At 52.9% G+C, this 12,671-nt stretch overlaps 1 protein-coding gene across 1 annotated transcript in view; it reads right to left on the bottom strand.

Annotated features, from left to right (window-relative positions):
• The window catches only part of SSH1 (slingshot protein phosphatase 1), a 56,781-nt gene extending 47,660 nt beyond the window's left edge, over window positions 1-9,121 (bottom strand). The window contains exons 1-2 of the mRNA XM_037511007.2: window positions 9,053-9,121; window positions 4,022-4,062 (exon numbers count right to left, since the gene is read on the bottom strand). Of these exons, the coding sequence (XP_037366904.1) occupies window positions 4,022-4,062; window positions 9,053-9,121 (110 nt within the window). The remainder of the gene's footprint in view (window positions 1-4,021; window positions 4,063-9,052) is intronic.
• Window positions 9,122-12,671: the final 3,550 nt, after the last annotated feature.

The following is a 12,671-nucleotide window of genomic DNA, read 5'->3' as shown; positions in this document are numbered from 1 at the left end:
AATGAACAAGGATGTGGGTGCTGGCTGGAGAGAACATGGCGGCTCTGGCATGGTGGTCAAACCCGGTGGCCTTCCCAGTGCTCCTGGTCTCTTCCCATGAGGACGGAGCACCCCTCAGCTGGCACCACCTTTGGGTAACGCACCCCTGCTACCTTAGTAACACTGAACAGAAACCTATTTCTATGAACATCTTCTCAACAGCAGACTGGGGCAGATGAACATCTTCTCAACAGCGGACTGGGGCATCTCAAGGATGCCCAGACTGAGGCTGGGGGGGGCAGAATTCTGAAATGGCCCATGATCTCGGTCCCTGGTGCAGGCAGGGCCCTGGCTGAAGTCCCTATTCTGTGTGTGGTGGGACCAGGGAATGGGATGGGGCAGCAGAGTCTCCTGCTGGGCTTGAAGAAGCCACGTCTTCACAGTGGCAAGGAGGCCTGGGGAGGACCGGAGCCTCTGGTGAGATGGGCACTGCAGGCCAGCAGCATCTGCACACGCAGAGGTGGGGAGGGAGAGCGAGGGCCGGGCCTGCCTCAGCCAGTTTCCCTCTGCAGGAGAGATCAGCTCCCATTTGAGATGCGTCCCAGAGGCCTTCAGAGAAACTCCCCAAACCACAACACTGACTGCACAGTGAGTCTTCCTTTGCGCACCTCAGGAGGTGCAGGCTCAGAGCACACCCCAGGATGCCCTCTCAGGGCTGGACCTGGCCCGACACAGCACCTGCGGGGAATCAGACCCTCTAATTCTAGGCTGTGAGCCAGGGCGACGGGAACCACGAAGACCCAACAGGGCCAGCTCCTGGCGAGGAGCTTCACACAAGCTATTTGACAGCCCCGCAAGGTCCTGCAGGTGAGCCCCACACAGCTAAAGGAACTCAGCCACTTCCGCAGGAGCCAGATTCTGAAGCCAGGTCTGCCTGGTGCCGAAGCCCATGCTCGCGCCCCTACACCTGCTCTTCTGCGTACATGTCTGCCATTTGCCGCAGGCTCCAAATTAATAAATTTGCACTGTTGAAATGCTACGTGTGGGCAGAGAACTAAGGCCCTGTTGTAAAGAAGTATCAGTGGTCCAGAGTGAGATGAAAGCGGGGTGCCTGCTACATAAGGCAGGGGTGCTACCTGCTGGAACAGGGAAGCTGTAAACGACTGGGGTGAGCCAGCAGTGGGGATTGCTGGGGGGTGAGAAAGGAACTGACTGGCTCAGGAAAAGAGCATGGTGAGGCGGGAGTCACCCCATGTGAGAAGCAGCTTGAGCCACAGGGCAGAGATGGGGGTGGTGAGCAAGGGCTGTGGAGGTCTGGAGGAAGAAGCGGGGTGCTGTGAGATGTCAACCTGGGAGCAGAAGAACACAGGTAAGGTGAGGGCCGATGGACCCTGAGACCAGGCAGGAACCAGGACCTGAGCGGTGCTGCCAGGGGCCAGGAAAAGGGCAAGGAAGACAGAAGAGCCAGTCCCTGGGGCTCAGGACATCACTAGCTCTGGTTGAGCCAAAGACAACTTCTTGAATGACCTGAAAGACAAAACTATCAATTAAGGGGAGACAGAGGGGAGACCAGGGGAACAGCCTACTGTCCCTGGTGGTGCTGCTGCCGGCAGCCTTTAGAACCAGGTCCTGTCCATTTACCTTCAGGATCAATCAGAGAAACCTTCTAATGCTTGTCCCCCCAGACAAGCAAAAACACTGGCTGATCCCATATATTTTTCTCCAGAAGCTTAGAGAACAAAGAACTGAAAATGCAAACTGACACAGGAATGTGAACGGGTTCCGGTGAAAGCTCAGCCCAGAATGCCAGACATTTCACATTTGTTCAGAAAGGTAGAAGGCAGGACGGTGTCCTCTGCCTAACACGGGAGTGGGCATCAAGGTGATGAGGGTCTCCTGGCTGTCACAGTGGCACTGGGGCTCCTGAGAGCAGGGGAGAGTCACAGAGATCATCAGAAGGCTGTGACCCCCAGGGACACCACCAGAGTTAGTAGAGGTCTTGGCTCTGGCCTGGAGCTGCCTCTGACCCCAGTGACTCAGGTCAGCTCCCTCATCTGCACCCTGGAGACAGATGACTCCACTGAACCACCAAATGGGTCTCCAAAAAGCCAGGGGCACGGGGCGTCCAGGTGTTACAGGCAGCACAGGCCTCGCCTCCATTCAGGGGCTTCCATGTGCAAGCTTGGGGCTCGGGCTCTGCACCTGTAACTGGGAAGATGCCCCTTGGGGCTCTTGTGCAGATTCAAAGTGGCCACATACAGAGCAGCTGTGAGTTCCCGCCCTTCCCTTTGCAGGTCCTCTCCAGCTCCCTACGGGGCCGAGAAAGGGCCTTTTCTGGACCACAAGGACACACACAGTTCCTATCACTGCTCTTTGCAAGTTCTCATGATCTGAAACAATTGCCAGCACTATGCTGTGAGCCATGTAAAAGCGACTGAAAAGGGCCTCCCCTGGTGGTGCAGCAGTTGAGCGGTTGAACCAGCAGCCTCTGCAGCACCGGTTCAATCCCCGGCCACCGGCGAGGGTCCCACATGGCGTGCAGACCTCTCCTGCCGTCCGATGCTCCCCTCAGCAGTGTATTTCAGCAAATCTGCCTGCTCCGCTCTACCCTCTGGCTCTGGTGAATTCTCTCACCCTTCCGCGCTTCTGACTGTAACCAGTGCATGTATAAATAAATAAATAAATAAATCTTTAAAAAAAAAAAAAAAAAAGTGCTACACCCTAAAGACCAGCTGAGTGAGAGCTGAATGCCAACTCCTAGGCAGGAGTCCTAAAAGAGGGGCAAGGCCAGAGCTCCAGGGGAAGGCTAGAGAGAAGCTGGGGGGCGGGGCAGGGGGTGGGCAGAAGAGCCTCCTGCTGCCGTAGCTGCTCTGACCCAGGCGTCCAGCAAGGCCTTCTCCCCCACAACTTCCACTTCTCTCCCTCCAAACTGCCCCCACACGGGAGTCTGGCTGATTCGGACCTTCAGGTCCTGACCTAAGCCCGGAGGAACCAAACACCCCAGGCGAGAGAATAAATGTGTCATGGCAGCTGAGGCTTCCTCAAGCCATTGCGGTAGGACATGTCCTTTGTTTTTGCAGGCTGTGATTTCTCTAAGCACATCACCTACAGACACAGTGCCACACAGTAAAAGAGGATGTTTTCCTGTCCTTCACCACACACAGGCCCTCAAAGCCAGACTGCGGATCCTGCTACCCCTTCTGCCCCTGAGCCGAAGCCAGGGGACATCCTGGTCTTGGTAATGAAGCGCTGACCCCAGTTTCTGACACATATTTCCTTTTCCAATTAATTTTCCTCCCCCTCACAAGACCAAACAGACATTTTTTTTTTTAAAAGAAGAACATCCTTGAAATTTTGTTTACTTTTTAAAACTCTGGAGAGTCAGAGTTTAAGACCAGTCCCTTGGTGCAAAAGATTACATTCTATATAATGTGCTAAATCTTCTGTAAACCAACAAAATACCAAAGGAAAGGTCTTTGTTTTTAGCAAAGAAAAACAAAAATGGTGTGGGTGTCCATAGACGAATATAGCAACTTACAACATAAAGATTAAGGAATTTTTTTTTAATGAGCATGGCTAAAAATTTTTCACAAGGAAAATCAAAACAAAAAAAAAAAAACCCTACACCTTGAATTAATAAACTTAGGGGTCGAATGTCTGTTTCAAATCAGCAATGTGCTTACCTCAAAGGGAATACCTTCCCAGAGGCAGGATGGAAAAGTGAGAGCCTATTACGACGATTATTTTTTTTTAAAGGAGAGGTAAAATCTGGAAGAATGTATATAAAAAGACTCATAATGGCAAAGCAAGGCGGTGAAATGGGAATTACTTTCCTTCTTTTCTCAATGTTCAGTGTTAGTAAAGATGCTTCTCATTCAACGTATGCATACTTTCTAAAGGCTACTTGTGAATATGCTTTTGGTATAATTTTTAAAGCACTCCCAAAAGAAATGCGAATATTCCTTTTGGAAGGTTCTTCTCCCCAAGAGTATTTCTTACCTGATTGGAAAGAAGCCTCGAGAAGGAAATGAAGCCTCCTTACCTGAGGTTTAATTTTCGATCTTCATCGCTGGCAGCCTCCAACTGCGGAGAGAGAAACAGAGGGTCACACCACAGACACCACCAGCAAGAGCCCGAGACACGAGTCTCGCATTTTCTGCTCTGGTGTCTGAAAAACACACAGATGTCCAGGAAGCCCGTTTTAAACAGCCACGCCCTTCCCGTGCCCATCCTGCTCTGCTGCTCCTTTGAGTGACTTCCCGGTGGAATTTTCGGGTTTCCCAGCGCTCACCCACATTCCCGCCACAGTCCGTGGAGCGATTCCTGCTAGCTGGCATTGTTACACAACCCACTTTTAGCCCTGAGTGCTCCACTTTCCAGGGTGGTTTTGGATCTTATCCTGTTTTTCTTTTTTAAGGGGAGGGGGCTGTTTGAAGACATTTCCTCCTTCGAGCTGGGCAGGAGCTGAGTGATCAACACGATTACAAGTCCCAACATTTGGGTTTAAAAACACCATTCCATGCAAGTCTTTCACCAGGGAGGATGGCCAGGATTAGGCCATGTGTGTGTGTGTGTGTGTGTGTGTGTCAAAAGCTCCTGATGGTTCTTAAATGTTCTATATAAAACTTGGGAGACCAATGGTTTGTTTATAAAAGGAGAGAAAGTGAGTTTGCTATTTTCCAAAAGTCAAAAGGTCAAGAGATCAGGCCCCAAAAGCAACTAGGATTCAAGCCCCCATCACTATTTTTTTTTCTTTCAAGAAAACCGAAATGAGAAGAAGTCCCCTCCCCAGCCCCCACTGACTGTGCCGCTGGGACTTGGCATGTGTTGTATGTTACACAGAGGAGCCCATTGAATGGGAAAGAGAAACCTGGAAAGCAGTGATGGCTGGGAGAGATGTGAGGTTGATCAAGGACAGAAACCAGACAGGAGCCCAGGCCAAGGGGCAGGGGCACCAGACGCACGCAGGAGGGGCCAGGCACCAGAGCTGGCGATTTCAACAGGGAATGAGCACAGCAGAGGCTCCCGAGTGCCTACATTTATGATGATGATGCATGACAGTGTGGCAGGCCGTGAGTAATGCTGTTTTGTTATGACATTGATGAGAAAAAAACATTAATTCCTGTTGATAAAAAGAATCAACTGATTCCTGCATGGGCCACTCGCTTGTGGAGTTTGCATGTTCCCCCAGGGCTGCGTGGGTTTTCTCCGGGTTCCCGGGTTCCTCCCACATCATAAAGCTGTGCACGTGAGGTTCCCTGCTGGGTCTCAAGCGTCCCAGCATATGTGCTCATGGGTGTGTGTTGCATGTGGTCTAGAACAGCGGGGTGTCCCGTCTAGGACTGGATCTGACCTTGAAGGCTCTGAGCACCCTCGACCCAACTAGAAATAAGTGGGCTAGAAAAAGAAAGAAAGAAAGAAAGAATGAATGAATGAATGAATGCCAATTATTGCTTCATGTCAGGAGTGTTATGGGTCTTTATTTAGATGTTTTGGTGATCAGAAATTTGCTGCAGGTCCACTCTCGTTTCTATCAGCCTATGGTAAAATCGGTTTCCTTATATGTCATTTCCCTTAAAGTCTCAGTTGCCAAGAACATGTTCACATCGCTGGACTCACTGTACTATGCAGAGACACACTCTGGAGACCCATCGATTAGTTCTCGCGCTCCCTACCCCACACTGAGGGAGCGACCCAGGCCAGGCTTTGCTGGCCATGGGGTCATGAGCTTCGGTCCCAAAATGAAGCAGCAGCAAACCAACTTACAACAGCAACAAACTCAGAAGAGAATCTCAGCTGGTTCTCAATAAGGGACAGTGGGCAACATCTGGAGCATTTTTCTGGAGGGTGCTACTGGCATCTAGTGGGTAGAGGACAAGCTGCTGCTACACATTCTACCATACACAAGACAACCCCCACAACTGAGAAGTTTCTGTTCCCAGAGTCAGCGGTGCTGAGGTCAAGAAACCCTGATCCAACCCCAAAAAATGTGACTGGAGATCTGCCCATGAAAATTAGTCACCATGAACATTTGTCAAAAATAACAAAGTTACAATCCATTCCTGAAAATTACTGATTTATCTATTCTGTTCTCTCTGCCTGTTCTCATAAAGGATGAGATGAGGTTAACAGCAAAGTGACATAAATGAGAAAATAAATGACTGAAAAGAAGAGGGAAAACAAAAGGAGGAAAGTCACTGTGCTGGCCAGGCTGTGATTTCCCTCGGGCCCCATGCGCGCAGCAGACTGGCGGGGGCAGAAATAAGCTGCCTAAATATCTCTGCATTTGGATGAGCAAGGAAGTGATCTGGGGGGTACAGAACTACAAAACCATCTGAGTCTCAGTCACTCTGAGATTCTCAGGATAAAAGGCATGCAAGATCAGTCAAGAGAGCAACCTGTGCCAAAGAACACACATACAGAGAAGCCAGCCCTTTCAGACGAGCTGAGGCCCAGAGTGGGGAAGCAAGCCATGGACGGTCAGTCCAGAGGCAGAGATGGCCTGAGCCACATCCTCAGACTCTGAGCACTTGTATTTGTATGCTCAGTTCCATCTTGCTTCTTCATGTCTCACCCCAGCTGGGATAAAGCCTTTCCTTTAAGGGACTGTCCCAGGCCCTACCTGGACAACTGATTTACTAAAGTCAAATAAAAGCTGGTTGAGTTTTATTTTATGTTTATCAGGTTATTGATGCTTTGTGAAATAATGCTTTATCTAAAAATTTAACATTTCTCTAGAAGAAACCCAAATGTCCAACAAAATGTGTAACAGTCCATTCAGTGGAATATTACACAGCAATGAAAAGAATGAAGTACTGATACATGCTACAACACAGGTGAACCTTGAAAATTTTATACTAAAAGAAAGATGCCACAAAAGACCACATAATGTATGCTTTTACTCATATGAAATGTCCAGAATAGGCAAATCTGTGGAGGCAGAAAGTACATTAGTGGTAGCCTAGAACTGGTAAGAAATGGGTGGGAGACTACAGGAGGGAGTCTGCAGATAATGGCTAAGGGTTGGGGATTTTTTTGGGGGGCTGATGAAAAGGTTCTAGAATTAGAGAGTGGTGATGGCTGCACGAGCTTGTGAATGTACTAAAAACCACTAAATTGTATGAATTTATGGTATGTGAATTATATTTCAGCTTACAAGTAATAAAAATGTAGAGCTGTGTCTAAGACCAAATAGTTCAAGTGTAAGTAAACACAGGCTACGCAGAGTTTAGAATCCGAGCCCTCAGCTGAGAGGCCTTCTGTGTTATCCCTTCCTGAAACCAAAGTGCTCGCTCATCTCACATACTTCTGGGAAGGGAACATGAGATCAAGCGCAAGGAAGTACTTTGTAAACTGCAAGACAGCAGTGATGGGGATGATGGAGGAGAGCAGATGTCTCCACGGAGAGCAGAGAAGCTACCGCAGCCTAACTTCTCAGGTGTCAACATTGACTACCCATGTCCTTCTGCCCCATTCAGCAAGCAGAGGGGCGACTAGAACCTTCTGCCTGTAGACAAGATAACTATTAATGGCATCCTCAGCCACTTTGAAAATGTCCCTGCCAGTTCTGGCAAAATAGGTCAAAGCGCTACCCCATTGGCAGCCACAGGACAGACAGTGCTGCTAAACCACAGACAGGCCCTCATCTCTCAGAGGCATACACAGACCTTTGCTGCTGCTGTGTTATTCTGTCAACTTCCCCCTTGCACCACCCCCTTCCTGCCCCAAAGGGGCCTAAATCACCCAGAAGCTGGGGCCCACTTCCTGGGCTCCTCCCCAGCCCTCTCTCCCTTCTCTAAACAGTTCACATCTCCTGCTGCTCGGTCTTCAGGTTAACACTCAGTCTGGCTGTGGATATGAGTTTAGGCCAGGACCTTAACTGCCCCAGCACAGACCCGCTCCCCAGCGAGAAGCCAGCCAAGCACAGAAGGGTGCTACGCAGAACCACACAGGGCAGCCTCAGAAACCCAGACTGGCCTCAGCTATGCAGTTCCAGACACAGGCACATGCATCCCTGAGTGAAATTACAAAAAGGAAAGCCCCTGCCTGAGCTGCACACGCATGAGACACAGTCACCTAGTGTTCGGGGGTCATTCGGTCACTGTCGCATGGCGACATGGCAGCCACGCACACTGAGAAGTCCCTGGGTATGTGGTCAGGGAAACAATCGCACACTCACAGGGGCAATTCAAGCACCCACTCTCAGCACCCCCGGGTACAGTTCCCTGCAGACAGGCCGCAGTCCCGCACAGTGAAAGTCACAGGCCCCCAGCCCAGCACCTGGGAAGGGCCGAGTCAGCCAGCCAAAGGGTGACAGATCTCAGTGCCAGTGTCACGCAGTCACCCAACTAGGAGTCCCAGTGGGACATCCAGTTTCACCTCCAGGAAGGGGTCACACCTGCACATGGATCACACCCAGAGGCTCACTGAGTCACCCCCAGACAGGGGGCATACCCATACACCATCACCCCCCAGCCTGGGGTCACTCACAGTCTCCTGGATGGGGGTCACACCCACACAGTCACCTCGAGACACCCGCACAGACACCCCCAGGCAGGGGTCACAGCCACAGTCACTCCCAGAAGGGGGTCACACTCATGCAATCCCCTGCACAGTCAACCTGGGATGGGGGTGACACCCGCACAGTCACTCCCAGAAGGGGGTCACACTCAGTCTCCTGCAGTCACCCCCAGATGGAGGTGACACGCAGTCACACGCAGACGGGGATCACACCAGCACACACCATCACCCCCAGACGGGGGGCACCCCCAGACCGGGGTCAAACTCACACCCTCCCGCACAGCCCCCCGCGGCGGGCATCGCAGCCGCCGTCACCCGCACATGGAGCCACAATCACAGCGTCCCGCACATGCACCCTCCGCCGGTCTGACACCCCGGCCCACAAGTCTCCCACGCAGCCGCCCGGCCCCGCTGCCCAGGCGGGGCGCCCGCAGGCCCCGGGCACCTCGGGGTCCAGCCCCGCGCCGCCCCCGCGCCCCGCGCCCCGCACTCGCGGCCCAGGCCCGGCTGGGCGGCCGCTCGGCGGGGCCGGGGCCGCGGGCCCGGGGCTCACCTCGCTGTTGCTGGCCGAGGAGGAGGCGGCGCTGGGCGTGGGCGAGCGCTGCAGGGTCACCAGGGCCATGGCCGCGGCGCGGCGCGCGGGCGACGCGCACCCCGGGAGCTCGAGCCGCCGCCACCGCCGGGGCCGGGCCCGGGGCGCTCCAGCAGCCGCGCGCGGGCGGCCGGGCCGAGCCGGGCCGGGCCCGCCCCTCCCCCTGGGCGCCGCGCCGCCCCGGCCCCCGCCTCCCGCGCCGGCGCGCGCCCGACCTGCGCGCGGGGGGGCGGCCGGGGGGAGGCCGGGCGGGGCGCGGGCGCGCGTGCGCGGCGCGGGGGGCGGGGGGGCGGCGGCCCGAGCCCCGGGCGGCCAATCACGGCCCCCGCGCGCCCCCGCCCGCGCGCCCGCCTGCGCGTCCCCGCGCGCCCCCGCCTGCGCGCAGGCCCGGCCCCGGCTGCAGGCGCGCTCCCCGGGGCTGGCGCGGCCGCCCCCAGGCCTGGCCGCTGCGCAGCCGGGGAAACTGAGGCCGGGCCGCTGGGCAGCCGGAGCGGCAAGGGAGGAGCAGGGGCCGGGAAAGCAAAAGCTGCCGCTTGCGCCGCCGTGCCATTGAGACGCGCGAGAGCCCAGGACCATGAAGGGGGCTCCAGTCCCTGGATCCCGGGGATCCTGGAGGCTGCCTGGGTTTCTGGCTGGGCGGGGACATGGGTGATGGAGACACGGTGGGGGCACCTGACAGGCAGCTCGTGCGTGCATGCCAGGCCTGGAGTAGTCTGCAGCGAGCAGAATAGATTGGGCCTGTCCTCAGGGACTTTGCAGAGGTCAAATTATTAGGCAAATTTAAAGATTGTTGTTTTGGTTTTTGTTTGTTTTTTGCTAATATTTTTATATGAATTACTCCTATGAGTCCAGAAACAAAGCCAACTCTTTGGGAAGCAAAGGAAGGCTTCCCTGTGAAAGGGCCATTGGCTCTGAGGCCCAACTGATGAGCAGGATTGACCAGAGCAGGGAGGGAGGTCAGCTCTGCAGGGAGAGTGTTGCAGAGACAGTGAAACTGGAAGAAGGTTGTCCATCAGAAGCTGGCGTCTAGGAAGCGAATGTTGGGGTACCCTTTAATAAAGTCAAAAACCAAGCCCCCACTCCTTGCCCAGCAGGCTGGTTTGGGAGACTTGAATAGATAAAGGATATTGGTGAGGTTGCCTTGGAAACAGGACCACAAGGCCCACCACCATGACCAGAAACACCAGCCTTGCTCCAGGAATGCAGAAGCAGGGCCAGGGCACACTCTGTGTCAAAGGCCAGCGCTGAGGCCAGACCTCCCAGTGGATAACTCGTGCAAACTCGAGCCCCAAGAAAGCCTGTAAAACAGTATAAATAAGAGCCTCAAATTCTTTTCCCCCCTGCACAGAGGTGTATCACCCCTCTCACCCCCTGCTCCCGTGCAGAGTACTTCAATAAACCTTCCTTTCCTGTTCTCTACTCTCTCTGGTGAATTATTTCACCCCTGCACCTCTGGCCTCAGCCTGATATTACGCCCCCACAGAGGCCAGGGAGGAGGCCACTGCTGCCATTTTCCTAGGTAGAGGTGATCAGTATGTTATAGGGCAGCCCCGATATTGAATGGGTTGCCTGGCTGTGGGTCCTCACCCGCACGCTTACAAGGGACTTATTACTACTCCACTACAGACACACACAAAAGGTTAATAAAAGGTTTATTTACAAGGGAAAAGGAAATAAGGAAACTGTACAACTCAGGGAGAAAATAGGGAAATAAAGTCTTTAATGCGTCCTACCCGATCCGCCGACCTGGAAACCCAAAGTTACTCTCAGAGCTGGCCGGACACTGCGAGCTGGCGGGGAGCCAAAATGGGGGACCCCCCTCCAAAGCCCACGTGTCTGGCTTTATACCAACCTGACTGCTTAACCCCACCCGCAGGTCCCAGCCACCTTCCCTTTGGTGGTGATGGGATTTGGAGTTCCCAGTGTCTTTGGCTTTGGCCTGGGGTGGGGGTGGAGTCCACAAAGCCTGTATGGAATTAGCTTTAGGACATCCTTTTCCCCCTAACAAGTACAGGGATGGAGTGACATGAAGGCGGATATCAAAGAAAGTGGACTGACTTGATTTGCTAATAGAAAGTTTCCTATACCTGAAATTCCCTCCCTCACCTGTTTCCACACACACCTTGCACAAGCACCCCCACAGGCAGAGGTCCAGTCCTGTTCTCCATCTTAACAAATGGCTCCACCATCCACCTCACTGAATAACCAGAACCCAGGCAGGCTTCTGGGTCCCATCCCTGCCTCCCCCAGATCCAGGGACTGCCTTCGTCTTCCTGGGGTGTGACTCGGCACCATTCATGTCCGAGGTGGTTCTCAGTGGGGCCACTAGAGCTTTTCTGGCAAGAGGGAATTTTGCGGAAATATTTTCGGCTGTGTCTCTGTGATGAGGGGGAGCCTCTAACCTTTAGAGGGGGAGCTAGGAATGCTAATGCCAGGCAATGCTCAGGGCAGTGTCCCCCCCAAACTATTCCATTCCCATGAGACCTGATTCTCTGAAGCCAGAACCTGACTCCTGTACCAACACAAAGTATCTATTGCTGAATTTTCAGAAGTGCGACTTTGTTTAAAGCAAGAGAATATTATACTTTGTTTTGTTTGATCTGTCAGGAGTTGTTCCCATTTAGGAAAAGGAGTTGTTAATAGGACTCCTTACATTAAAACAAAAGCACTTGCCTTTGCTGATGACTCTTAGCGGTCAGACGGCCATATTTATTTAGCACTTAGTTTAAAATGTCAAGTGTAGGACAAAATCGTGACAAAATTCAGTTGATTGGAGAATATCTTAGTTCTCAAATCCAAACACATTCACTATAGACAGACACAGGCTTCGGTGATGCACCGTGTCCCTCCAGGGAGTGTCCCCAAGCACTTACAGAATGACATGCCTGTCGCCTCTTTACGGTTATTCTCTCCTGTGTATTACAGTGAGATTATGAATTGGAGGCTTGTAGATTACAGATTTAGGTGGGTTTATTACCTATGAATTTTGTCTCTGGTTGGTAATCACAAACTCAGAATTTGTAAAAGTGGTGTGAGTTTGTAGGACTGAGAACCTCAGGCCAGTGGTTTTCAAATATGCATGTTTGCTAATCCCCAGGAGAAAACACAGACGTCTAGGCCCAGCTCTCCAGAGTCTTTAATTTACTAAAGTTTTTGGTGAGGCTGGAAAATTTGCATTTTGAACAAGTCCCTGGTGGTGCGGATGGTCCTGGTCTGAGGACCGTGGCACCTACACAATGCTGTAGACTCCTGCTGCTCTTCCATTGTAGGGTAAGGTAAAAGTATTAGGCTTTTCTGCCCTTCCTCCATTAGGATGAGGGAACCCTGTGGTCCTGAATGCATGCCTGATGGCGGGCACCTGACGTGGGTACACCTGGGCTAAGAGACTGAGTTTATAAGGGTGGCATCATGGGGACGCCAGTAGAAGCCAAGAACGAACAGAAGCTGAGAGAAGAAGAGAAGCAGAGAGAACACCAGAGAGAGCCCTGATAGAGTGAGGATCGGCTGGGGGCTGGGAGACTGCCAGCCTCCCGGCACCCCAGCACCCCTGCCTGCCGTGTGCCTGGTAAATCTAAATAAA

The sequence above is a fragment of the Talpa occidentalis genome, unplaced genomic scaffold, assembly GCF_014898055.3.
Source record: "Talpa occidentalis isolate TD23 unplaced genomic scaffold, MPIMG_talOcc4v2.1 talOcc4.14, whole genome shotgun sequence".
NCBI lineage: Eukaryota > Metazoa > Chordata > Mammalia > Eulipotyphla > Talpidae > Talpa > Talpa occidentalis.
Note: the sequence above shows the minus strand (reverse complement) of the source record. Positions and strands in the feature narration are given on the sequence as shown.